The following is a 25448-nucleotide window of genomic DNA, read 5'->3' on the forward strand; positions in this document are numbered from 1 at the left end:
TCGGAGGGCCCCTCGCTTGGTTGAAAGCTCTCTCGTTGCCGTCTTGAAATGCCTGGTCCATTTCCAACAAGGGCTCCCTCGTCTTCTTTTGCACAGGGCCCTGCAAACTGTGCAGCTGGTTCTGTTGTGGGAAAGAGCTGACACCCACAGGCTTGGGCCAGCCCGTACATTCAACCCAGAATGAGTCCCGGGGCAGCAGACGCTCTGGACCCAAAGTGCGTCGAGTGCCTGGGGTGTAGTGAGTGCTTTGGAAGCGTTTGCCGCGAGGGGTACGGATTATCACAAGGGGCGGTGAGGACGGTGAGCGGGGAGCGTCCTGCACCTTCCAACTCGGGGAGGAGGGCAGGATAGGCTGGGTAGAGATGATCGTTTGTCTTGGGAGCAAAAGCGTGATCTGCGAGGTGCAACCTGGTTTGGGATTCTAAGAGTAGGGGCTACCGACTGCCCCCCCAACACCCAGGACCTTTGTGGCCCCAGGATGTCTGGCAGGTGGGGATGCTTTGGAGGAGTCCCGGAGATGCGCACACAGGGGAGTTGCACATGCTTCCTCCTGGGCTCCCCGAGACAGACAGCCGCCTCGCCGTGGAGCTGGCTGTGCGTGTTGGGGCACAGACCTTCCGTGCCCTCGTTCTGTCGGATGAAGGCAGCCCGCAACCTGCTCCCCAGAGCAGCTGCAGGGCCGGGCCTGCACCTCTTCGGGCTCTCACGGCTCCCTCGTGATGTCCCTTCTGTGCCACTTGTTGCCTTGAAACACGGCGTTAGGGAATTACCCCATCTCCTGGGTGAACTCTGTGGGGCGGAGGCTGTGGGAACCAGCTGGTGTGGGCCAAGGGTGCCTGGAGCGGGGGAAACCCGGTGGAGAACTGTTCTTTCCAGAAGCACCAGTTCCCGGAACCATGGCTGTCGCACGCGGCCTCCCGTTTCCAGGCAGGACTCGGGTGAGACCAGACGTTCAGGTGCCTGGTGTTTCTCTGGAAGGTTATCAGGACTGGAAACTCCCAGGCCAAACCCGAATCGATCGATCACATCGGGGTTTTGTCATCTTTTCTCCAGAAGCTCCTCTGAGGCCCCGTTAGCAATTCTGTCAGCTGCATTTTGACACGGGTGTGCCTGTGCGCACATGCCTGCGTGAGCCATGCCAGTCTTCGGATGATGAAGCCTCAAAGCCTCGTCTTGTGCCAACACCCTGTGCCGCCTCCCTCACCCTGGGTCTGGGGGGGGGGGGCGGGCACGTTTTCTTTCTGCGTAAGAAGCTCACTCCGTCTCCTCCGCCCACTGTGGAGGGGGTGTCTCCCGGCCCCTTCCCTTTGGCTTTGCAGGCAAGCTCTGGAGGTCCTAGCGGGGACAGTGCGGTTAAACGGCACACGCATGGGGTTTGGAGTTGGACGGGCGTGAGTTGGAAGACCGCCCTTGGATACCTGGCTTCGTGGTGTAAGGCTGAGGGCAGGGGTGGAGCAGAGTGCCTGGGGACACGCTGTGTCTCTCCCGTGTCCCACTGCCTCAGTTTCCCCATCTGTAACGGGAGTCCTTACAATACACATCCTACAGGCTGCTGTGTTAGACAAGTTAACACACGTAAAGGGCCATGTCCACAGTTAGCACTAAGTATGTGCTTATGGCCATCCCTAGTGAAGTAGAAATGACCTCATAAGGCTTTTGTTCAGAAAGTAAACTGTAAGGTCATCGAGGACAGAGACTGTACCTTTGCTTCCTTAGCACCTAACAGAGCTGCCCCGGCTTGCTGCTTGCCGGTATCTTGGGAATAAAAGGAAAGAAATGATAGATCACCACCTTGGTTTTGAATGAGTATTTTCTCCGGGAGCCTGGGTGGCCCACTCGGTTAAGCGTCCGACTTCGGCTCAGGTCATGATCTCGCGGTTCGTGGGTTTGAGCCCCCATCGGGCTCTGGGCTGACAGCTCAGAGCCTGGAGCCTGTTTCAGATTCTGTGTCTGCCTCTCTCTCTGCCCCTCCCCCACTTTCTCTCTCTCTCTCTTTTTCTCTCTCTCAAAAATAAATAAAACGTTAAATGAGTATTTTCTCATCCGAAGAACTACAGATCTGACAGCCAGCTTAAGGGGCCTTTTCTCCTACCTGAGACATTCTCTTCAGGCGTTTTCCTCTTAGTCTGTAAGATTTGGGTTTTGTTTTTTTTTTTTTAATTGAAGTGAAATTCACATGACCTAAAATGAACCATTTTAAAGCGAACAATTCAGTGACAATTAGTACGTTTAAAATTTTTTTTTTAATGTTTTATTTATTTTTGAGACAGAGAGAGACAGAGCATGAGCAGGGGAGGGGCAGAGAGAGAGGGAGACACAGAATTGGAAGCAGGCTCCAGGCCCTGAGCTGTCAGCACAGAGCCCGACGTGGGGCTCGAACTCACAGACCACAAGGTCATGACCTGAGCTGAAGTTGGACGCTTAACCTACCGAGCCAGCCAGGCACCCCGATGTTTATTTATTTTTGAGAAAGAGAGAAAACAGGCAGAGGAGGGACAGAGGAGGGAGACTAGAGGATCCAAAGCAGACTCCACGCCGACAGCAGAGAGGCTGACTCAGGGCTCGATCCCATGAACTGTGAGATCCTGACCTGAGCCCAAACTAAGAGTCGGATGCTTAACCTAGGGAACCACCAGACGCCCCTAGGCTTGAGTGTAATATTTTTTTAAAAGATGGAGAAAAAAGGAAAGAAACAAGAAAAGGGGAAACCACCGTGTTGCTGGCGGGGTTGCAGACCTCACTGCTCTTTAGGGCCAGCACCTCTGCAAATGCCAAGGTCATGGCGAAGGGCAGGGTGTTCAGGGCCCTGCTGGCTGTACTCAGGCCGGGGGGTTGCTCCGGAGGGCGTCTCTGAGGGACGAGGGACGTGAAAACATTATAGACTCGTAAGGGCTTTCTCTTTAGTAGAGTTGGTCCTCGTAGGGGGGAGAGAGGCTGCAGGTGGAGTCCCTTTATTTACTTATTTTTAAATGTTTTATTTATTTTTAAGAGACAGGGCACGCAAGCAGGGAGGGGCAGAGAGAGAGGGGGACAGAGGATCCAAGTGGGAGAGAGGCAGAGAGAGAAGGAGACAAAGAATCCGAAGCAGGCTCCAGGCCCTGAGCTGTCAAGCTGTCAGCACAGAGCCCGACGCGGGGCTCGAACTCACGGGCCGTGAGATCATGACCTGAGCCGAAGTCGGTGCCCAACCGGCTGAGCCACCCAGGCGCCCCGAGGTTGGGTTACATTTTCAATGAAGTTGTTGGGAAGGAAAGACCCTTCTCTTCCCCTCTCCTCCCCCCTCCCCGTTCTCCCTCCTCCCCTCCACCCTGTATTTGTGTGTTTTTTTTTTTCAATATATGAAATTTATTGTCAAATTGGTTTCCATACAACACCCAGTGCTCATCCCAAAAGGCCCTCCACCCTGTATTTGTAGAGCCCAGTTTTAGGAGCCCGAGATAAGCGGTGAGCGACAGGCAAAGCCTTCCTCCCAGGGAGCTTGCATGGAGGGAAGTTGGCCCAGAAAGAAAGGACATAAAAATAAACCAGGTAATTCGGGTTGGGATCAGTGTTACCAACTATGCACTCAGGGTGCCTGATGAGAGGGCAGCGGAGGCCCCCTTGCGGGAAAACTGAACGGGGAGGATGGGCCACGCAAAGGTCTGGGTGAGCGTGCCAGGTGCAGGCAGACCTTGGGAAGGAGCTGGCAATCTGCAGATCCTAAAAAAGACCCAGAAGCCCCCTGTGCTGGCGCCCGAGGGAGGCAGGGAGGGAGAGGCCCGGAAGGTGGACTGCGAGGGAGCGGGCTTTCAGGGCACACCAGGCAATCATTTTTAGAGTATTAAGCAGTGGTCAGAGGAGCACTTTTAAAGGCCCCCCACCCCCCTCCTCCCGGCCCCTAGGTGAGGATGGGTCATATGTGGAGAGGAGGAGAGAGGCACTGAGCCTGGCTTTGCTCTGCTGACCTGGCGCCTGTGGGCCAGTCCCTTATCCACCCCAGGACCCTGGGCTTCGCTCTGCCCAGCATGGCTGAGCTCACCCACCGGGCTCCCAGCAGCCTGGATGCACATAGTTCTGAGGTGCTTACCTGACCTTTAAGCCACCTGTCCTCCCTGCCCTCCCGGCCAGCCTGGCCACCCATCCTGTCATAGCTCTGCTCATTCTAGACTCCAGATTGTCATCCTTTTGAAACTTTTAATATTAAATATTAAATATTAAGTCTTAATATTAAAAATCTTCAATATAAAGGAAAATGAAAAGGACAGTATACTCAATTGTTATTAGCATTTTGCCATTTTTATTTGTACTCGCTCTCCCTATAAAGAAGGTGGGTTTTTTTTTGAGTCATTCGAAGGGTGTAGATATTATGCTCTTTTATTATAAACACTATAGCATACATCTCTCAAGAATAAAAACATTCTTGGGGCGCCTCAGTTAAGCATCTGACTTTGGCTCAAGTCATGATCTCACAGTTCGTGAGTTGCAGCCCCATACTGGGCTCTGTGCTGACAGCTCAGAGCCCAGAGCCTGCTTCGGATTCTGTGTCTGGCTCTCTCTCTGCCCCTCCCCCACTCACGCTCTGTCTGTCTCTCTCTCAAAAAAAAAAAAGAATTCCAGCATTCTTAATGTAATAAAAACTTTCTTTTTTTTTTAAGTTTATTTATTTTGAGAAAGAATGTACACGCGTGCATGCATGAGTCAGGGAGGGGCAGAGACATAGGGAGAGAGAAAGAATACCAAGCAGGCTCCTCCCTCTCCCTGTCAGCCCAGAGCCCCAACGTGGGGTTTGATCTCATGAACTGTGAGATTATGACGGGAGCCAAAATCAAGAGTCTGATGCTTAACCAACTGAGCTTAACCAAGTGGGCCCCTAAAATCTTTCTGAACGTAGTAAAAATATTTTCTAAATGTAATAAAAATGTCCATTTTTGTATTATGTAATAGACAATGGAAGATTATTTAGCTGTAAAAGAAGGAAATCTGCCATTTTGACAACGTGGGTGGACCTTGTAGACATTATGCTAGGTAAAAGGAGTGAGACAAAGACAAATATTATATGATCTCACTTATATGTGGAATCTAAAAAAAAAAAAAAAAAAAAAAAGTTCTAGATGCAGAGAACAGAGTGGTAGTTGCCAGGGGGAGGGGTGGGGGAAATGGGTGAAGGGGTCCAAAGGTGCAAACTTCCAGTCATGAGATAAGTAAGCTCTAAGGCACGGAACTCACAGCACGGTGACTATAATTAACAACACTGTCTTGTGCGTCTGAAAGTTGATAAGAGAGCAGATCTTAAAAATTCTCATCACGCACACACACAAAGGGTAGCTATGTGTGAAGTGCGGTCTGTTCACCAGACTTATTGTGGGTATCGTTTCCCAGTAAATACACGTGTGAAATCGTTATGTTGTACGCCTTCAGTGAATACAATGTCATATGCCAGTATAACCGGAAGAAAAAAAAGAACAAAAACATTCCTCTACGTGGCTGTAATCCAGAAAATGGACGACGATTCCCCCCATGGCATCTTACAGGCAGCTCCTATCGAGTTTCCCTAATTAGCCCCCAAATGTGCTCTTGGCATGTTTGAACTGGAATCCAGCCAAGGGTCACGTATTACATTTGGGTTGTCTCTTTAGTGTCCTTTAGTGTAGAATATCCCCCACTATGCCACTTTTTGCTCGGATATTGACTTTTTGAAGAACTACACCAGTTGTGGTGGAATGTCGTAGAATGTTGTCAGATGGTTTGTTAAGATGATTTCCTTGTGGTGTCAGTTAATCTGTTCTGTCAGCTGTATTTCCTGTAACCTGGAAATTAGGTCCAGAGGCATGATGAGGTTCAGGTTCAATGCTCTTGATAAGAATCCTTGATGATATCAACTTCACATAATCCCGTCGGGAGACCCACGTGGCCAGTTGCGACATTAAGTTTAATCACGTTCCTTGAGGGCAAGAAAATGGCTAGACTTCTTTTATATTTCTCCACAATGTCTAAAAAAAAAGGCTGGGCATCCAGTAATGTGTAGTAGATACAGCCGATTCTTGTCATTGGCAATAGTTACTCTATAAAGTCGCCGTGAACGCTGGATCGCGGAATACCGAACCATTGCTTCTAGGGGATCTGCAGAGTTAGACTCCCGTGAGCCTCTGGTTACATTTTTGCCAACAGATCACTACAGAACCTTGTTTTGTCCTTGTGTGTTTCTGTTTAAAGACGTCTTGTGTACTGTGGTTTTTGATTCGTTAACACGGAGCTCAGGGCAGACCGCACGGTAACTCGTTCCTGAATGAAGCTTGTCTAACACTTGTGTTTTCTCCATGAGGCACATCACAGCCTTTTGGCACTTGGAAGCGGTAGGCAGCCCTTCAGTCTTACTCTTGGGGACCATGTTACACAGCAAAATCACCAACAGAAAGCACAGAAATGCAAAAACTGTAGCACTCAATGGACGGTGGAAAGGAAGGCACTTGCTCGCAGTACGAGAGCCAAACCAAGGAGGCCGCCTTCTTCAACCTCAGCTAGGGATGTGCGTGTTGCAAGACACAAAGTTTTGGAGCACCTGGGAATGTCCACGGGTATTGATTTTAGAGATACAAATTTTAGTGACTGGATGAATGCAAAATGTGGGATAAACAGGATCAACAGGATCCACTAAATATTCTGGATGAAGACAATTTGAATTAGCTGTGTGACCTTGAATTAGTTGCACGACCCTTCTGACCTTCATTTTCCTAACCTGTCCCTTCACTGGGTGGTCTTGGAGCTCTTCCCAGCCCTGAGATCCTGGGAACTGGGCGGGAATCGAGTTTCTCTCGGTTTGGCTTTCTGGGGATGGAGGGACCCCATCCCCTTTCTTTCTGTGCAGGTTTGTGGATTTCCATGCAGCTGCCTCCACCTGCTCCCCCTCCAGGGCCTCCCTGCTCACCGGACGGCTCGGCCTTCGCAATGGAGTCACGCACAACTTTGCGGTCACTTCCGTGGGGGGTCTTCCGCTCAATGAGACCACCTTGGCTGAGGTGCTGCGGCAAGCTGGCTATGTCACTGGGATGATAGGTAACCCTGGAGCTCCGCAGCCGGGACCCCCACCTCCCATAGCACTTATGGGGTGCCCGCTTTGTGTTTGGGTAGCCCCAACGTGCCATTACCCTCTTCTGTTCATGTCTGCTTTTTGTTGATTTCCTGCTGTCAATGTTAGGAAGGCTCTCAGCTATAAGTAACTGAAGAGACCTAACAGGGAACTAAAACCATCAATGGAGTTGTTTTTCTCCCATGGTAACAAGCTTAGAGGTGAGTGATTGCTTTCATTGGCTGGGCGGCTCAAGGAAACCATTTCTGTTTTTTCTGCTCTTTTTGTCCTGCCGCTTGTTGCCTCTTGGTTGCAACAGAGCTGCTCAGTACCATTCACCATAATTTGGCCTCAAGGAAGGAGAAACAGACGGGAGGAGGTGCCAGCCTCCCGTGGCCTCCTGTATTCACTTCTTCTGAGAGAGCAAATCTGTTCTCAGACACTCTCCCTCCCTCCGGGCAGAAAAGCACTTAAATCTTCTCAGTGGATTTCTATGGCCACACCTTGCCGCAGGGAAGGCTGGGAAAACTGGGGTTAGGATTACAATGATCGACTTGGATTTGGGCACGGGTCTCCGATCCCCTGAACAAAACCGAAGTTCTGTTAGCAGGACAAGTGGGGGCATGGGTGTAAGGTAGGCAAACGGCGGCATCTGCCACGCCATCCAGTGGCTTCCTTTCTTCTTAAATTTCTGTATACTCAACATGTGCTACACGTAGCCAGGTAGTGAGCTAAGTTTTTCTTTGCATCAGGGTAGGGAGATCCCTTGTGAGATGATAATTTCCCCCAGGCTGTACGTTAGAAGATTGACTTTCAGACGGTGGAGAGACCTGTTCAGTGTCGCCCACCCTGTCGCAGGAGGATCTAGACAGGTGTGTCTGCCCAGCCTTGCTCCGATGCTTTGCTCCACCTCTGGCCTTCCCTCCAGAGGCCAAGACAACGCAGCAGTCCCAACAGCACCCTTAGGCTGCCTGTGCTTGTTGTTCTGACTTTCCAAGAGCTGGGTCCCCTGGGATTCCTGCCTCCCTTCTTACACGACGTGGCAAGGGAGGGTTTCCAACAAACAGGATGGCCGCGAGGGTCCCTGTGGGGGTGTTCTTGATGCCTGGAGCGCCCGTGTTAACCTGTAGGAGGCTCCGGTTTCTGGTGTCCGCCTCACCTTCTCCTCTGGTTCGAGGAGCCCCACATACTTTTACAGAAGGTCAGACTGGAGCGTGGCATTCATTCATTGTCCCAGGCGGGCGAGCCCCAGGGGGAGGAGCTATAAGATCTCTCCTTTTCCATCCCTTCCTGCCCGTACGCCGGAGGTATAATTACCCTGAAGCTCCCACGAGGGGCTGAGTATCCTTATTGGCCCCATCACACGCATCCCTGTCGTGGTCACAGCCTGGAAGGGTTTGGCCCCTGGGACTCGGCTGGGCTGTACCTGAGCTGAGTTTGCTGTGGCTTGCCCTTCCCTCTTCATGCCTTTGAACTCCCAGTGAGCCACTGATGGCACATGAACTCTCCCTTCCCCCTCCGATCTACCTTTGGCGTCTTAGAGACTGGATATTCGGCCACATTGTGTTGTGATTATGAGTTCCCTGTAAGCATGCTTGTGGGAAAAACAAAAAACCCACCGAAGCGATCTCAACACCGTGGGCACCACCCACGCTTTGCTTCTAACCTTGGTTTAGGGTCTTGTACAGATATCACTAGGTCCTCCTTTTAACCCCTTCCTCATATCTTATATTTCTTCTTTTAACGTTTTTTTAAATTTTTTTTTTTTAACGTTTATTTATTTTTGAGACAGAGAGAGACAGAGCATGAACGGGGGAGGGGCAGAGAGAGAGGGAGACACACAGTCTGAAGCAGGCTCCAGGCTCCGAGCTCTCAGCACAGAGCCCGACGCGGGGCTCGAACTCACGGACCGCGAGATCATGACCTGGGCCGAAGTCGGATGCTTAACCGACTGAGCCACCTTATTTTATAAGGTGCCCCTTATTTTATAGTTCTGTGTAATACATTTTATCTATTTATTAGAATTTTAATAATCTTAGAAACAGCTTAAACATTTTAATATAATTTTGCATTTCCACGTGATGCTTCATCCAAGACTTCCACATGAGTGCTTAACCCACTTCCCCTCTATCTTATGTTACATTTTTTTTTTTCAAACCTACAGAGCAGTTGCAAAAAGGGAATAATAGACACCCCTGTACCCTTTACCTAGATTCCCTGGTTATTACCTTTTGCTACATGCATTTGTCTCTAAAAGAGAGTTTGGTAGTATTTCATCGAGGCCTTGCAAAGTAACTTGCTTCAGCCACAGTCCTGTGGTTGCCTGTTTCTTTCTTTCCCTTGTGCATCATTCGGTGCCGCCGCTGTTAAGATCTGTGTACCGCGTTCTCTGCCCCTTGCCCCGTGGCTGGTTTCCCTGCGATCCCTGCTTCTCAAAGCGGAATTAGCAGGTCAGAAAGCTCAAACGTGGTCAGAGTTTTTGCCACACATCACCCAGTCATTCTCCGCAAAGAAACGCATTTACAGAGCGAGGCGCAGCCGTGAATTTTAACTTCCTCCTTTGCTGTCCAGGTGAGGGTCTCTTCACTGGGGCAGCAGCAGGCCGGGGTGGGGGGTGGGGAGGTGGTCCCTGTGCAGGCTCCGCGGGCTGCTGATGTTGGTCAGAGAGCATGATGAAACCAGGAGGGAACCAGGCATCTCCAAGTCTATCTGGAGCGCGCACCTGTCCTCCGAGCTTCGGCAGGGGCCCCAGCGCAGGAGGGTAGAGCAGGTCCAGTGGGCTACATGGGGTCGCTGTGGGCACTGAATGCTCTTAGAGGAGCAGAAGCTCAGCCTGCTGGCTTCTCTGGGCCCTTGGGAAAGGCTTGTCTTCCTTTTCACTCTGTGCTTTCCTGGGTAGAACCTGACTCATCCTGGCTCCCTCTCAGTCCCAGAGAGCGAGGCTTGGCTTTCACACAGCATTGACAGCCTCTCTTTGCTCGTCCTCAGGAAAGGACAGCACTGATGGGGAACTGAGTATGTGATCAGCTCCCCAAAGGCGCTGGGAGCCCCCATGGGGATTCGTCTGAAAGTCTCTCTCTTGCTTTCCTACAGGCAAATGGCATCTCGGGCACCATGGATCTTACCACCCCAACTTCCGCGGTAAGAATTCTTTGGGGAATTTGTTACCTGGGAAACAGGAAGTAAAGATCTTGGTGTAAAAGGATTCCATTAACATTTAAGCCATCCTGCGCCTGGGGTACACCTCTCCCGAGTTAGGACATCTTTATTCACAGGGTCACTTAGGTGCATTTGGGGGACCCAGGGCTCCCCTTGGTGTCATGCCCTTCTCGCGTGGCATCTTTCCTGGACACCCCCCTCTTTGGTGTCTGCTTGCCCTTTCTGGCCTTCCCATCGTGAGCCCATCTGTGGCCACGTCTCAGGGAACATTTGGCCCCGTGAGGTCCAGACATGTCCAGTGTCGTAGCAAGTGCAAATTGTCCCGAGGGTTCACAGAAGCAGATCATCAATCCAAACGGGAGATGCTCTCTCTTGCCTTCTTCCTGCAGCCGTTCACCGCCTCAGATTTCCGACGCTCGGGGCCTTGGAGAATAGGCCAAGATCGAGCTGCCTGAGCCAACGATCCTGAAGTCAGTGTGCTGACGGATAAGCTCTCTGAATGTCCAATTCACCGAATTTTCGATGGCTTTCCAAAGTTGTGGTTTTTGCCTCTGCTCTCCCCCTGACCTGCCTCTTCCATTTCATATGAGAGTCCTCCTCGGACTTTCTCTTCAAGGCGGTTGATCATTACGTCAACTTCCGTGGCTTCTCCCCTGTCGCTACTTGGCATGCGCTTCTCTGCTACCCTGCTATTGGAGAAACAAATGGATGGCTTTCTCCTTGAACACGGTTCTCTATTTTGTAGACTTCTCCCCTCCTCCGCCCCAATGTCTCCCTCTATTTCCATGCGATGTTCTCTCCTAGACATGGGGGAACATGTGTGTCTGAAGATCTTTGCGTTTGGAGAATGGCTTTCAGAGAACCAGCCTGCAACCAGCCTTCAGCCTCGGGCTCCCGCTGGGAGAGCACCCTCTCCAACTCCCTCCGCCTCTCCGGTGCTCCGTCCTCCCCCTCTCTTCCCTTGTGCCCCATTTTCCAGTTGGGCTGCCATGGCATCTCCTACATGTGCTTTTTAAGAACGGCAGGTGAAGGAAGTGTGGACCTGGCTTTTCCACTGACTAAAAATTAGTGCAGAACTTACTTTTCCCACTTGGTCTTTCTTCCTCCTTGACAAGTGAGGAGGTTGAACCAGATCAGGGTGTCGACACCTTGAGTGCGTATTTCTGGAGTTCCTGTGATGAGGGATACTGAGAGTGGATCTTGCTCAGCAGGAAGTGGTGCCATCTTGGATTCGTGGAGTCTGCCATTGGGACTGAGAAGCGAGAGCACCTGCCATATACTTGTGTCCCTGGACCAGATAGTCTGGAAAGGCCTGCCGACTTGGGCATTCTGAGGTGCCTTGTTTCCTATCTCCACGTTTACTCATATCGCCTCCTGCTTCTTGTATCTCTTCCCTGGTACCCTGTCCTCGTTCTCCATTCCCCGCATCCCAACCTCTTACAGTTTAATCTATATATCTTGCTTCCCCTTCAGTCTCTTGAGGGCAGTCTCTTTTATTCCTTGAAGTACCATGCATGTACTTGATTTTCATCAAATGCTTACTGAGTGTGTTCATAACTGCACTGGGACGGTAGGTGTTCAATAATTCTCTCCACTTCCTCCCACTCTGGGTTAACTCTAATCCCAAGATGTTTTGCAAATCTAGTCTTACAGCCAGAACCCAGCAAAGAGTTTTCTTTGCATACTACAAAGGGATATTAATCAAATCCCCTTTTAATTACATACTCCACAGCACTGCAGTATTAAATCATGGAAAATTAAATTTTTGTCCTGGGTGTAAGAATGCAGGCTCACAGCACAGAAGCCAAGTGGGGGTGCTCACCGATTGCTTCTCTTCCAGGTTTTGATTACTACTTTGGAATCCCATACAGCCACGACATGGGCTGCACCGATACCCCGGGCTACAACCACCCTCCTTGTCCAGCGTGTCCACGGGGGGACGGGGACGGACCGTCAAGGTAATCCGATCCAAGGAACAGAGAGTGGGCTCCAGAGCAAGGTGAAGTCCTAAGGGTGTAGTCCCTCAGGAGGGGGCGGGGAAGGGAAGCCTTAGCTGGCTCATGAATAACACAATAGTTAACATAATAATGGCCGTTTATTGAGAAATTGTCTCGGGCTCTGGAAGCCGTGGGACCACTGCGTGCGGTGGGTATTTATCCTGACCTTGCAAGTAAGGAAACCAGTGAAGGTACAGGGAAGGGCCTGCTTGCCCAGGTCACCCTGGAGCCGTAAGAGGCAGAGACACTGGTTCCCCATCTGGGTCCCTCTGAGTCTAGAGCCTACTTGCTGCACGAAGGGTGGTCGCTGGCCCAGCAGCGTGGCAGTCATCCGGGTGCTTGTTAGAAAAGCAGAATTTCAGATGCCCACCCCTCCATCCCAGGCCTCCCTTTTCACAAGACGCCAGTGGCTTCGTGTGCACGTCGCAGGGGGAGAAGTGAAGTGCGATACGTCTCGTCGCTGCCCTCCTTACCAGCTGCGGCTCGGGGGGCACATCTGTGGTCACACTTGGTATGACATGTCAGCCGGGCCCCTTTAAATCCATGTTAAATCGAATAGAAAAGAAAAGGGGGGGGTGGCTTAGTGGGAGGGGGGGAAGGGAGATATTTTAGCTGATGGTGGAGTTGCCACAAGGTCATAAAAACCTAAAACACGTGACACCAACGATGGGCGTTAGCATGAGGATGCCCAGTAGAGTCATAACCTTTTCCTCTTTTTCACAGACTGTGGCCCTTGACGACTATTGACCCCAGTCTCACCTTGTCCCCCAAGCTTTTGTAAGGGGGGGCGGGGTTTGCATCAAAGTGTGATGAGGGATTTTCGTCTCTTTCCGATGCTTATCTGCACCATGGGGACAGAGTTCCTCCCGGAGATGGCTCTCGGTACCCTTTCTCTCTCCATGTTTCTCGGCTTCTCTCCTGGTCCCGTGGCGGCCAGGGCAGAGGGCCTCGGTGTTTATGGAGTTGCTAGTATGCCGCACAACGTGCAAAGTGCTAACCATTTGTTGTCTTGTTTGGCCCTTTCAGAGGGCAGGGGCGCGCTGCAGATGAGGAGTTGGGGTCTGAGAGCTTAGGTGGGGGCGCCTGGGGCTTAGTCAACTAAGCTCCCGACTCTTGATTTCGGCTCAGGTCATGATCTCCCAGTTCATGAGTTTGAGCCCCTCGTCTGGCTCTGCACTGACAGGGCGGAGCCTGCTTGGGATTTTCTGTCTCTCCCTCTCTCTCTGCCCCTCCCCTGCTCCCTCTCTGTCTCTTTCTCAAAAAATAAATAAATAAATAAATAAATCAACTTAAAAAAAATAAAAAAGAATCGACAGGCGCCTGGGTGGCTCAGTTAGTTCAGCATCTGACTTCGGCTCAGGTCGTGATCTCGCGGTCCGTGAGTTCGAGCCCCATGTCGAGCTCCGTGCTGACGGCTCAGAGCTGGGAGCCTGCTTCGGATTCTGCGTCTCCCTCTCTCTCTGCCCCTCCCCTGCTTGCACCTGTGTCTCTCTATCTCTCTCAAAAATAAATAAACATTAAAAGAAAAAAAGAATCTTGCTTTAAAAATAAAAAAAAGCTTAGGTGATTTGCCACGGTCACGGCCAGGGTCCTAATTCAGCCACATGTGTTGGGACATTCACATGCGAGGTTCATCTCCATCTATAAGACCAAGGGCTAAGGGTTTTTTTTTTTTTTTCCAGGAGATAAAACTGGTTTGACCCCCACTTTTTCCAATGGCTAAAGCTTCTCCCAATTCTCCTAACATGGTTTGAAACTTTTAAGTTGTCCCTGGCCATCTGTGTTTTTGTTAGATGTCATGTCACACAGAGTCCCGATGGCCGACCTAGGAAAGCACCAAGCATTAGCACCCCATAGATGGAAGGCATCATTTAGGGAGGTCAGTGGAGAGAGCCAGGGATGGGGGCTATTCATTGGCTATGGGACTCTGCTTGAGTAATTTGGTTTGTTTGGACCTCAGTTTCTCTCCCGACAAGATGGGAGGAACGATTTCTGTAGCTCACGGAAGCCTTTGTGAGCTTTGCGGAGTGGCCAGGCCTGTCTGAGGAGCATAAACGTTGTTGGTGGAGAAGAGAAGGTGTTTTATTGGTTTTACCCTTGGAGGAAATGGCAGACTGGACAAATCATCTGGGGCCGGGTTATTAAGTGTTTTGTCTTTACATGTGTTGCTGCATAAAAGCATTTTGTTCTACACCACGGCTGTTTCAGTCGCGGAAATGAATGCTGTCTGTGGTTCCCGCACAGGACCCACGAGAGGGACTGTTACACGGACGTGGCCCTTCCTCTGTACGAAAACCTCAACATCGTGGAGCAGCCGGTGAACCTGAGCGGTCTTGCGCAGAAATATGCGGAGAAAGCTACCCAGTTCATCCAACACGCGAGGTAAGGAGTCCCCTGGTCCCCACGTGCTGTCCCCTGGCCTCAGCATTCCTCCCAGCCATGGTGGCATCCCCCTGCCCCACAAAGATGGATACATGCGTGTCCCCTGGACACGAAGCTGGAGAAGAGCCTCCCCTGGAGTCTCCAGGCCTGGGGTAGAAATTCCGCAGGGGTGTTCCCAGAGTTCCTAGGAACCCTCCCATCTCCCTGCTCAGATCACGCTCTGCTGTCCTCTCCTATAAGCTCTGGACGGGAGGGTCTGCCTCTGTATTCTGGGCGCTCAAGGCATTTGTTGATTCGTTAATTGACAGGGTGTATTAGCTTCTTGTTGCTGCTGTAACAAACGTTCCACCACCTTATTGGCTAAAACAACAGCAGTTTGTTCTCCTGTAGACCTGGAGGCTGGACACCCAAAATGAGTCTCATGGGGCTAAAATCAAAGGTATCAACACGGCTGTTTCCTTCTGGAGATTCCAGGGGAGAAATGTTTCTTGTCTCTTCTGTCTCCCCCCCCCCGCCTTTTTTTTTTAAGTTTACTTATTTATTTTGAGAGAGAGAAAAAGAGCATGCGCACATGGGGGAGGGGCAGAGAGAGCGGGAAAGAGAGAATCCCAAGCGCTTACAGCGCGGAGCCCAGTGTGGGGCTTGATCTCACAAACCGTGAGACTGTGACCCGAGCCGAAATCAAGAGTCGGAGGCTTAACCCACCGAGCCACCCAGGCACCCCGCCTCTTCTGTCTTCTGGTGGCTGCTGGCATCCCTTGGCTTACGGCCACGTGATTCTACTCTCCCCTTCTGTTGTCCCTTTGCCTTCTTGTCTTCTGTAGTCAAATCTCCCTCTGTCTCCCTCTTTTAAGGACACTTGTGATTATATTTAAGGTCTTCCATAATTATTGTGATTATGTATAAGAATCTCCCTATCTCAAGATCCTTAATTCAGTGGCATCGCCACTCACAGTTTCCAGCGATGAGACCCTAGATACGTTCGGGGGCCGTTATTCAATATAATGCACACGGGTTGCAAATTCCAGCATCTAGGGGGCCCTGCTCGCTAACCGGACAGAGGGAAGCAGACTGAGTGTAAGGCTTCAGGGAGCGGTGAGCCCTTGAAAGCACAGGCGACACACAAGACACCTGGCCCTTGCGTGAAATCCCCTGATCCTTCAGTGTTAGAAATGACTCGTTAAAAATAACAAAGAGCAGAAACCGTGCCACGGCGTGCGCCCCGGCCCGGTGCAGATACACAGACGGTGGGGGGCAGGCACGTGCCCACACGGTCGCCCCCACCCCATCACTTCAGCCCTGCCCTGACCCTTCACAGCTGCCTTTTCTCTGGCCTCTCATGAGCCCCTGTGTGGGCGGCTCAACTTTCTCCCAAGACTGCAGACTCCTCCAGGGCAGTGGAACAGCTTCCAGCAGTTTCTCTCGTATGCCCCACAGCCTTAACCTCAGAGGGCAAGAAATAACATGCCGGGTGCCTGTTTGCCTGTGCAGAATAAAAAACAGACTCCACCTGTGGAAAACAGATCACATCAGTCCTTGAACGTGCAAGGATGCCCCCAAGCCCTTGCTCAACCACAGATTTTTCTGGAGAGCAGGGCTACAGGCGGAGCAGAGGCAGCAATTTATTCTTGATAATAAAACCTACTTACGGCCTAAATCTGGAGGGCAGCCTATTGGGGCTTCAGGGATTGCATCTTATAAGTTATTCAGACCTTCCTGAGAAACACTGGCTTTTTTTCAGATGGCTAATGTAAACGGGCAAAGCTCCTTCGCCCATCTGGAGGGTTGAACACGTCTGTGCTCCCTGGGGCTGCGAGATGGTTCAGCTCCCCGTGCCCTGTGACAGGTGGATGCTTCACGGCTGGAGGGGACAGTTCAGTCCTGCTTTTGCTGTGCTTTGGACAGCACAGGTGTCCGAGGAGGGGTAGCGGCCGGCTGGGGATGAATGCTCTCCAGGGGGCACGGGCTGTTCCTCCACCAGTCAGCTCCAGAACAGAAAGTTCCACGAACAGTCTCCTTGTCGTACGAAGGAGGTGAAGAGTTTTGCTGATTTATTAATCAGTTATTAAGTGAAAAGTCACATGAATCCCGTTGTCTTTTAACTTTACGGGAAACAATCCTGAGGCGTGCTGATTTCTTTAGGATCCGACTTGCCAATTCATCCATGACTTTTGGAGCATCAGCAAGAAAGGTCCCTAGATCTGTACTCCTCCTGTGTGACCCCTGCCCCCGGGGGCTGGGCCCCACTCTCCCCACCCGGACCTGTTTGTCAAAACCGCCAGGAGTCCCTAGGGTGGGATTTCCCGCTTCTTCTCGGCAGGAAGCCCACCTAGACTTCTTTGAAAGTTTTTACTTAGATCTTTAGTTGAATTTAAATTTGTTTATTTATTTATTTTGAGAGAGAGAGAGTGAGCGAGAGCAGGGGAGGGGCAAAGAGAGAGAGAGAGAGGGAGAGAGGGGGTCCCAAGCAGGCTCCACACTGTCAGCAGAGAGCGCGACGTGGGGCTCAAACTACTGAACCTCGAGATCACGCCCTGAGCCGAAATCAAGAGGCAGACGCTTAACCGGCTTCCCAGATCTTCAGTTGAATTTATTCCCTTGACCTGGCAGCATGCCCAAAGCTAACCCTTGATTTAGATGCTTTAGAGAGCAAGCAAAGCTCCTCATTAGCCAAAAAAAAAAGAGAGAGCAGATGTCATGGGCTCCTGGGTCACGGAGTTGCCAGTCTCCCACACCTCCCAGCCTCTGGGACTGAGAATACAGGGCCCAGCAAGGGGGGCGGTGCTGGGCCTCGGCGTGAACCAAAGCTTAGGATATTTGAAATCAGGGCACGTGGCCAACGCGGCGGGGCCTTCATCACTCAGAACTAGTCCCAGAGACACACAGGTGACAAATAAGCACCTCCGCCACCCCAACCCCACCTGCCTGGACTGGAGCCCAGGACCCCTGTCAAGGTCTCGATCCCCTCCTGTACTTGTCTCGAGCCCACCCCACACCTCTCTCCCCCTGCTGGCCTGCCCCTCACCTGCCCGTCACCCAGCAGCCACCTACCCCAACCTGTCACCGGCCTCAGGGCTCCAAGCTCGTGCCCGTCCCCCCGCCCCTTCGAGCCCCTCTCTCGTGTGCGAATGCTCCGATGAATACAGAGCGAGGGCAAGATGAACTAGCGGATAGCTGGGCAGTGGGGCCTGGTGCCTTCCTCGCCTGCAGGGTCTCCCCAGTGCCGTTCCGCCTGCCTCCAGTGGCCACCTGCACCGCCCGCCTGTAGACCCCGTCCTGCAGGCCTCACCATCCCGGGGATCTCCTGCCTCACCCCAAAGGCGGCTTGGTTCTCCCCAGTTACACCGTCTTACAGCGCCCTGCGTATAGTCCTCCTCCGTCGCTCCTGCTAATCTGTAAATAATTACCTGATTAATTTTTCAGTTGCATTTTCCTCTCCTGTTTCCAATCAGATGTTAAGCTCCAAGGAGGTGGAAATCATATCTATCATGTTCCTTGCTCTATCTCAGTGCCTGGCGTCTAGTTGGAGCTTCATAAATATTCATCGAATGAGTGAATAATGAGTGAGGGACTTTATCTTGCCCTAAAGATGTGCCCGGTGTTGTGCTAGGGATACAGACAGGAATTAGATCTGTCCTTGCTTTTGAGTAGCTCCCAGGCTGGTGGGGAGACAGAATTGTGGAAAGCTGGCTTTAACACAGGTTGTGTCATCAGTGCCGATGAGTATGGTGAAGGAGGGGGGAAGAGAGGGGCCGGGAGCGGGAAGCCATCCAGGACCTGGGAGCAGAGGAGGCGTGTTGGTGGCATTTGAGCTGGATCTTAAGAATTGACTGTTTTTAGGCAAAATACCGGGGAGGTTACTGCCAGGAGAGGAATAGCATGACCAAGGCGCGGGAGGGCAGAAGGTGAAGTGTGCGAGAAGCTGGCATATAGAGAAAGAGTCTCGAAGCGGGAAGGAGGGGAAGGCTGGAAGGGACCCAGGTTGGGACGGAGTCTGTATTCCCTATTGAGGTCCCGCGTGGAGTCCCAGGGCCCGGGAGGCGCAGGGGACAGGCAACTCCGTGACCCAGGAGCCCATGACATCTGCTCTCTCCTTTTTTGCCAGTAAAGAGCTTTGCTTGCTGTTTAAAATCAAGCCCCTGTGCTCTTCTGAAGTAGGGAACTGGGTTCAAGCGTGGGTGTGAGAATGCTGTCTGTGACGCGGAAGGTCAGAGAAAGGCGGAGAAGTGTGGGAGCAAGTCCAAGCCAAGGGAGACCTCTTGTCCGAGGCTGGAAACCAACCAGGCAGGTGTCTGCTCCTTCTGGCCCTCCGGCCGGGCACCCACTGGGCACCTTTCATGGGACGTGGGGGCCCCTCACCTGCCACTTTCTATTTCAGATCAGATGGTTTTCTCTGGATTCGGCTGTCCTGGGTTGTTTTTTTGTTTTTTTTTTTTCCAAGTTTATTTATTTATTTATTTATTTATTTATTTATTTATTTTGAGAGAGAGTGAGTGCGAGCAGGGGAGGGGCAGAGAGAGAGAGAGACAGAGACAGAGAGAGGCTCCAAGGTCAGCACAAAGCCCCACGTGGGGCTCAGTCCCACAACCTTGAGATCACAACCTGAACCGAAATCGAGCTGGACGGTTAACCGACTGAGCCACCCAGGCGCCCCTGGCTGTCCTGGGTTTTAATCTTCAGCACATCTCCACGCCGTGCCCTGTCCTCTCTCTCCTGGAATGTCCTGTCTGGCATCTTACTTTTTTTCTTTTTTTCTTCTCTGCTCACCACTCCACTCATTCTGCCACACAAATAATATATGTTCCCTTTAGAAATCTCTGAAAACAGAGGCCAACAGATAGGGAACAGAAAAATCACCCTAAATGCCACCTCCCAGACATAACCCCTTTCGGTAGATTTGAGCAAGTTTTTCTAGCCTCATTCTGTGCTGAGGCATAGACACACACACACACACACACACACACACATACATATTTTTAAACAAAAATGGAATCATACTGTTTTATAATCAACCTATTTCTTTACTGGAAAGCAACTGACCTTCTCCACTTTTTATTTTTAAGGCAGCACAGAGCCTGTGGAAGGGGTGGCTTGGGGGATAGACACCCCCAGGGAGCCAGTTTTGTGTGGTTTCGTTTCCTCCAAATGCTAACTTTCTGAATTCCAGCACGGCGTCAGGGTGCAGGGAAGGAGGTATATCCCTGGACACCATGCATCATGTGTTATTCGGAATTATCAATAAAAAGACTACCGTTTATTAAATGCTTACTACAGGCAGTTAATAATCACAGCTTTATCAGGGAGGTATAATCGTCCCTATTATACAGACAACAGAGGTTAAGTTAACTGCCCAGGGTCCCACAGCCATGAAATAAAAATTCCAGGGATTTGGGTGTAGGTCTCAGAGCCTGTGCCTCCCATCTGTCTAGGCTGCCTTGTCTCTGAATTGCACATGTCTCTCAGCCACTGGCCCGGGACGCTGACGGGACTTGGATCATGGGCAGGAGTCTGGGACATGATGACGGGAATGGGATAGTGTGGGCAGCGGGACCCTGCCCTCCACACCAGCCCATACGTGCGGTGAGCTGGTAAACGTGTAACAGCCAGCACTCTGGGGGGGGGGGGGGGGGGGAAAGCCCTGATTTGGAACATTTGCCCATTTCTGTAGTATGAATACTCTCACCGTGACTAATTTCAGGCCACCAGAAGACGTCACTGAATGTGGAGTTGGTAAGAGATGTGCAGGAGGACACTGCCAGATGGTATTTCTGTCACACGGATACAACAGATCATCTCGACGTGGAATGTAGTAGAATGATCTGGATGTGATAAGTCATAAGAATGTATTGCCTTCGTTTTTCATATAATTTATTTGATCGTAAGTTTGTATCATTTAATTTTTAACGATGGCCATGTTTAACAACTGGCTTCAAAATTCCTGAAATTGGAGCCAGCTCCGTCCAGCATGCCACTGCATTATGGTAGCTGTTAGAAAAAGGCGCCCCCTCTGGGTGGGTGCAGATCTCTGCCAGGGCACACAGCTTGGCCGGTGGATTGTGGGCTGGAATTAGGTATCGATTCATTTTCTCAGCAGGACGTCCTGGTGCAGGACAAACCTATGCAACTGTACCTTATTGTCTGTGGGAGAGCAGTCAACAGACATCAGTCAGCACTATCCAATGGAACCCTCCCCAAGGATAAAAAACGTTCTCTATCTGTGCATTTCAAGATGGTAGCCAACCAGCCACTTTTGGCTACTAAGCATTTGAGATACTTGGCTAGGGCAACGGAAACACAATTAAACATATTATATATATATATATATATATATATATATATATATATATATATATATGTATGTAGTGGGAAATATGCTTATCATAGAATTTACCTTTCTAAGTATACAGTTCGGTGGCTTTATGTACATTTACACTGTCGTGCACCTGTCACCACGGCGCATGTCCAGAATTTTCTTCAGGATCCCAAACTGAAACTCTGTGCTCACTAAACACCAACTCCCTGTTTCCCCCATCCCTCCAAGTCCCTGGGACCCACCATTCTACTCTCTGTCTCTATGAAGTTCACTACTCTAGCTAGCTTCTATAGATGGAATCATACAGTATTTTGCCCTTTGGCGATTGGTTTATTTCACTTCGCACTGTCTTCAAGGCTCATTTCTGTTGTAGCAGGTGAGACATGGAATTCTTACAATTTTTTGTTCTTTTTCATTTAAATTCTAGTGAGTTAACACCCAGTGCAATATCGGTTTCAGGAGTAGAACTCAGTGATTCTTCACTTACAACATCCAGTACTCATCGCAGCAAGTTGCCCTCCTTAGGACCCGTCACCCATCTAGCCCATCCCCCGCCCAGCGAATGCTTAATTTTATTTAACTTTCATTAACTGAATCCTAAACAGCCACATGTGACTCCCGTGACTGCCGCGTTGGACAGTGCCACCCTAGGAATGTTGCAGAGAAACTGTTGGTTGAAGTGAAGAAGGAGAGGCCCCTGTCATGGGACATGTGTCCTGAGTTTTATGCCCAACAGAGAGCAGAGTACAGGCAAAGCGGGGCGTCCCCTGTCCCCTGCCAGGGGTCTGCTCCCCTCCCCCCCAGGGGTCCGGGATTCAGGGGGCTCTGCAGGGTGCAGTTTGAGGCAGAGCTGGGGGCATTGAGAGGACTTGATGAGGGGCGTTGTAAGTCAGGATCAGTAAAAAAAAAAGCAAGGAGCAACTTGAAAATCAAATCTCTGGGGGAGGGAGGGCGCCTGGGTGGCTCAGTTAAGTGTCCGACTTTGGCTCAGGTCATGATCTCATAGTCCGTGAGTTCGAGCCCCGCGTCGGGCTCTGTGCTGACAGCTCGGAGCCTGGAGCCTGTTTCAGATTCTGTGTCTCCCTCTCTCTCCGACCCTCCCCCGTTCATGCTCTGTCTCTTTCTGTCTCAAAAATAAACGTTAAAAAAAAAAAAAATCCCTGGGGGAGGGAGCTGGGGTAAAAAGAGCCATGCTTCTATCACGGCTCTGTATGAACTTGACTGAGCTCTCTCCTCGCCCTTACTGTGTCCCCTGGGAGACGCCCTCCCCCGTAGGCAAGGTCTGTGGGAGGGGGCTCCGGGAAGGTCCCTGCTGCTTCAGGCAGGGGTGAGGCTGCGGTTGTGCAGCCGCCTGGATCCTGATCCTAGCCTGGGAATGGGGGTGGGAGACAGACAGGAAGCAGAGGCCACCCAGGTCCCTCCACGCCCAGGAGGGGGAATCTTCAGGGTGAGAATAGGGGCAGCCAGCGCCTGGGCCTGTAACGGATCCTTGATCTAGATGTTCCACGGCGGTCATGTGCGTCCTTGGAATGGCCTGTGGTCAACCTGAGTCATCCATTCATCTCTTAGGGAAGGGCCAAGGCTGGGAATGGATGTGACGGCCGGGATCCTGCAAAAGAGCAGATACAATTTTAAAATATGTTTGCACTGGGTTTTAACGTGCAACAGTTGAGACCAAACGCTTTGCTGTCAGCCAGGTGCGAGTTTGAATCCAGACTCTACCACTTAGGACTTAGGGAACCTTGGACAAGCCCTGTCCCCCTAAGCCTCTGATGCTTCATCTGGGAAAGGGAACCTGAGGGTTAGTATGAGGGCGAATTTAGTCAGCACGAGTCACATTTCACAGGCTCTCAATAAGTGTTAAAGGGCAATAACGATTATTACAATGACTCCCAGTCGTTGATCGGCTAACCGGATTATCTCCACATTCCCTTGGAACATTGTGGAGCGATGGGTACTTCCTGAGCACCTGGGGCGGAAGGAGTTCTGGGGCTTTTCTCTGAGGCGAGGGAGAGCCATGGAGACCCTCAACAGGCCAGCAGAGCCTTCTGGAGAACTCCCTCTTGGCTTTCCCGTTTCAGTGCCAGCGGAAGGCCCTTCTTGCTGTACGTGGCCCTGGCTCATATGCATGTACCCTTATCCGGGACACGGCTCTCTGCAGACCGACGGGGCCGGAGGCCATATGGTGCAGCTCTCCGGGAGATGGACCGCCTGGTGGGCCAGATCAAGGACAAAGTCGACCGCACGGCAAGGGAAAACACATTCCTCTGGTTTACAGGTGAAGTAGTAACGACACAGCCAGCTCGCTGAGATCTACTCGATAACCCTACCCGCACCCCCCTCAAGAGCAGTCTGGGCTAAGTGATCCTCTCTCACAGGGCAGGAGGCTTGCTTTGAACTCGGCCTCCTGCTAGTGTTTGTTGGCCCGAGTGCTGAGCACCTGTCCACTGGGGCCTCCAAAGCTGAGCCCCTGGAAAAGTTTGTGCGGAGAGCAGGTGCCCTGCCGGCCTCTTCCGTATTGATTGAGGGCCCTCTGGGTGGCGCTCTCAACTTTTAATGAGTGACTTTGGCGTTGCTGGTGCGTGCAGTCCTCCTGCAGCTCAGGCGCATCGGGTCCCAGGTTGATGGGGGCAGCAGTTGAAAACACTGCTCTCAGGTCAGGCAGAGACCCGGTTTGAATCTGGAAAAGGCACTTTAACATCTCTAAGCGTGTTTTCTAAGTGAGCCTCCAATGGCATCTACTGCAAACCGTGTTGTGAGGTGCTGGGTGCATCAGAGGCACCCAGTGACATAGCTGTGGGTCTGAGGACCATCGTAAAACTTTATGAAAAGGCAAAAGCATCTGAGCCAAGAACCTCACCCTGGGGCTTAGCTTGGGGCAGGGAAAGCCCACCTCTCTGAAGGCCTCACATAACTGGATGGTTCTTTGAGGGCAGGGATCATAATTGTTTTTACGGGTCCTTCTCCTGCCCAGTCCCCTATGCTGCACAGGGGTATGGGACGAGGGAGGGAGAATTGGCAAGAGAGTCCAGAAGCCCGTTGATCTCTACGTGTTGCTTCTTTTGGTTTCCAGGAGACAACGGCCCATGGGCTCAGAAGTGTGAGCTGGCTGGGAGCGTGGGTCCCTTCACTGGATCGTGGCAGACTCATCAAGGTAGGGGCTCTGCTGGGCTTGGTGCGTCCCACCGTGGGTGCCGGGCCGAGGCCGAGCTGTGTGGTTCTGTCTCAGCTCACGTGCAGGCCTTCTGGCCATCGTTAGAATGTGCTGGCCGCAGACAGGTCGCTCGCCAGCCACCAGCTCCCAGGGAAGAAATAAACTGGGAAATAAGAGCTTTTTTGTTCAGGCTCCACCACCCCTTTCTCTCCTCCCCACCCCCACCCCTCACCCCTGGACTCCCTCAGGAGACCTGCCCTCAGTCCACGGACCTTCCAGCAAGCATACTTCATCTTGACTTTCATCCCATTGCCCTTGCAAACTTTGGCCTTCTCCTTCCTTTCTTTTCTTTCCGTCATCCCTCCCTCCCTCCACCCATGAATTCATTTCATTCATTCAGGAAACATTCAGGGCACAAATGCGTTCGCTAAACCTTACATTGTTGAAAGGTAGGGAGTAACACCTCTATTTACAGATGAAGAGGGAGAGGGGCTCAGGGAGGCCAAATAACTTGCCCAAGGTCACAGCTTGGGCTGTGAGGGTGGAGCCAGCCACCCAAGTCGAAGTTGGTGGTCTCCCCACCGCATAATGCATAACGCATAACGCAAAACCGGCTGCCTCCCTCAGCCCCCAGCTGGGTGCCCATGTGCTCTGGGAAGGTCTCCCCCTCCTCCCCGGGGACCTCACTTCCTAAGACAGCTGCAGTGCCGGGGACAATTCGGTAGTGAGGACCCCAGGCTTGGAAAATATGCCTGTCGACCCATCAGTTCCTCCTCTTAAAGGAATAATTAGCCAATGCACAATGATGTATGTGAGGGGGTGCTCGTTGCATAGGTTGTTTTTTTTTTTAAGTTTATTTATTATTGAGAGAGACAGAGAGTGCGTGCGAGAGTGGGGGAGGGGCAGAAAGAGAAGGGGACAGAGGGTCCAAAGAAGACTCTGTGCTGACAGCAGAGAGCCCCACGTGGGGCTCGAGCTCACAGACCGTGAGATCATGACCTGAGCTAAAGTTGGACGCTCAACCGACTGAGCCACCCGGGTGCCCCACATAGGTTTTTTTTTTTTTTAAAAAGAGTTGGGCTTTACCTGAGTGTCCAGCAAGAGAGGGGTGCTTAAGGAAGATAGGCACATTTAAAGAAATACTAAGGAACCACTGAAATGATGCATATTATTGACCTGGAAACATTTACCTTAAATACTTTTCAGGGAGTGAAACAGGTTACGAAGGAGTATGCCACGTATGATTTTATTATCTCAAAATAAGCATAGCAATTCTCAAAAATCTTTTTAAAAAATGTTTATTTATTTATTTTGAGAGAGAGAGAGAGAGAGAGTGTGTGTGTGAGCAGGGGAGGGGCAGAGAGAGAGGAAGAGAGAGAATCCCAAGCAGGCCCTGTA

The 25448-nt window shown here is 51.3% G+C and overlaps 1 protein-coding gene across 8 annotated transcripts in view; it reads left to right on the forward strand.

Moving 5' to 3' along the window:
• ARSG (arylsulfatase G) overlaps positions 1 to 25448 on the forward strand; it is a 66824-nt gene that overhangs the window by 14224 nt on the left and 27152 nt on the right. For 7 of the 8 annotated variants that reach the window (XR_006211335.1, XM_007077543.3, XM_042967165.1 and 4 more), the window contains exons 2-7: positions 6845 to 7032; positions 10139 to 10186; positions 12045 to 12162; positions 14446 to 14583; positions 22978 to 23174; positions 23970 to 24050. Coding sequence is in view for 7 of the 8 variants with exons in the window: in XM_007077543.3 (XP_007077605.1) it covers positions 6845 to 7032; positions 10139 to 10186; positions 12045 to 12162; positions 14446 to 14583; positions 22978 to 23174; positions 23970 to 24050 (770 nt within the window). In the remaining variant the exon portion in view is untranslated. The remainder of the gene's footprint in view (positions 1 to 6844; positions 7033 to 10138; positions 10187 to 12044; positions 12163 to 14445; positions 14584 to 22977; positions 23175 to 23969; positions 24051 to 25448) is intronic. The other variant, XM_042967161.1, reaches the window with a different exon arrangement.

The sequence above is a fragment of the Panthera tigris genome, chromosome E1 (assembly GCF_018350195.1).
Source record: "Panthera tigris isolate Pti1 chromosome E1, P.tigris_Pti1_mat1.1, whole genome shotgun sequence".
NCBI classification, from domain to species: Eukaryota; Metazoa; Chordata; class Mammalia; order Carnivora; family Felidae; genus Panthera; species Panthera tigris.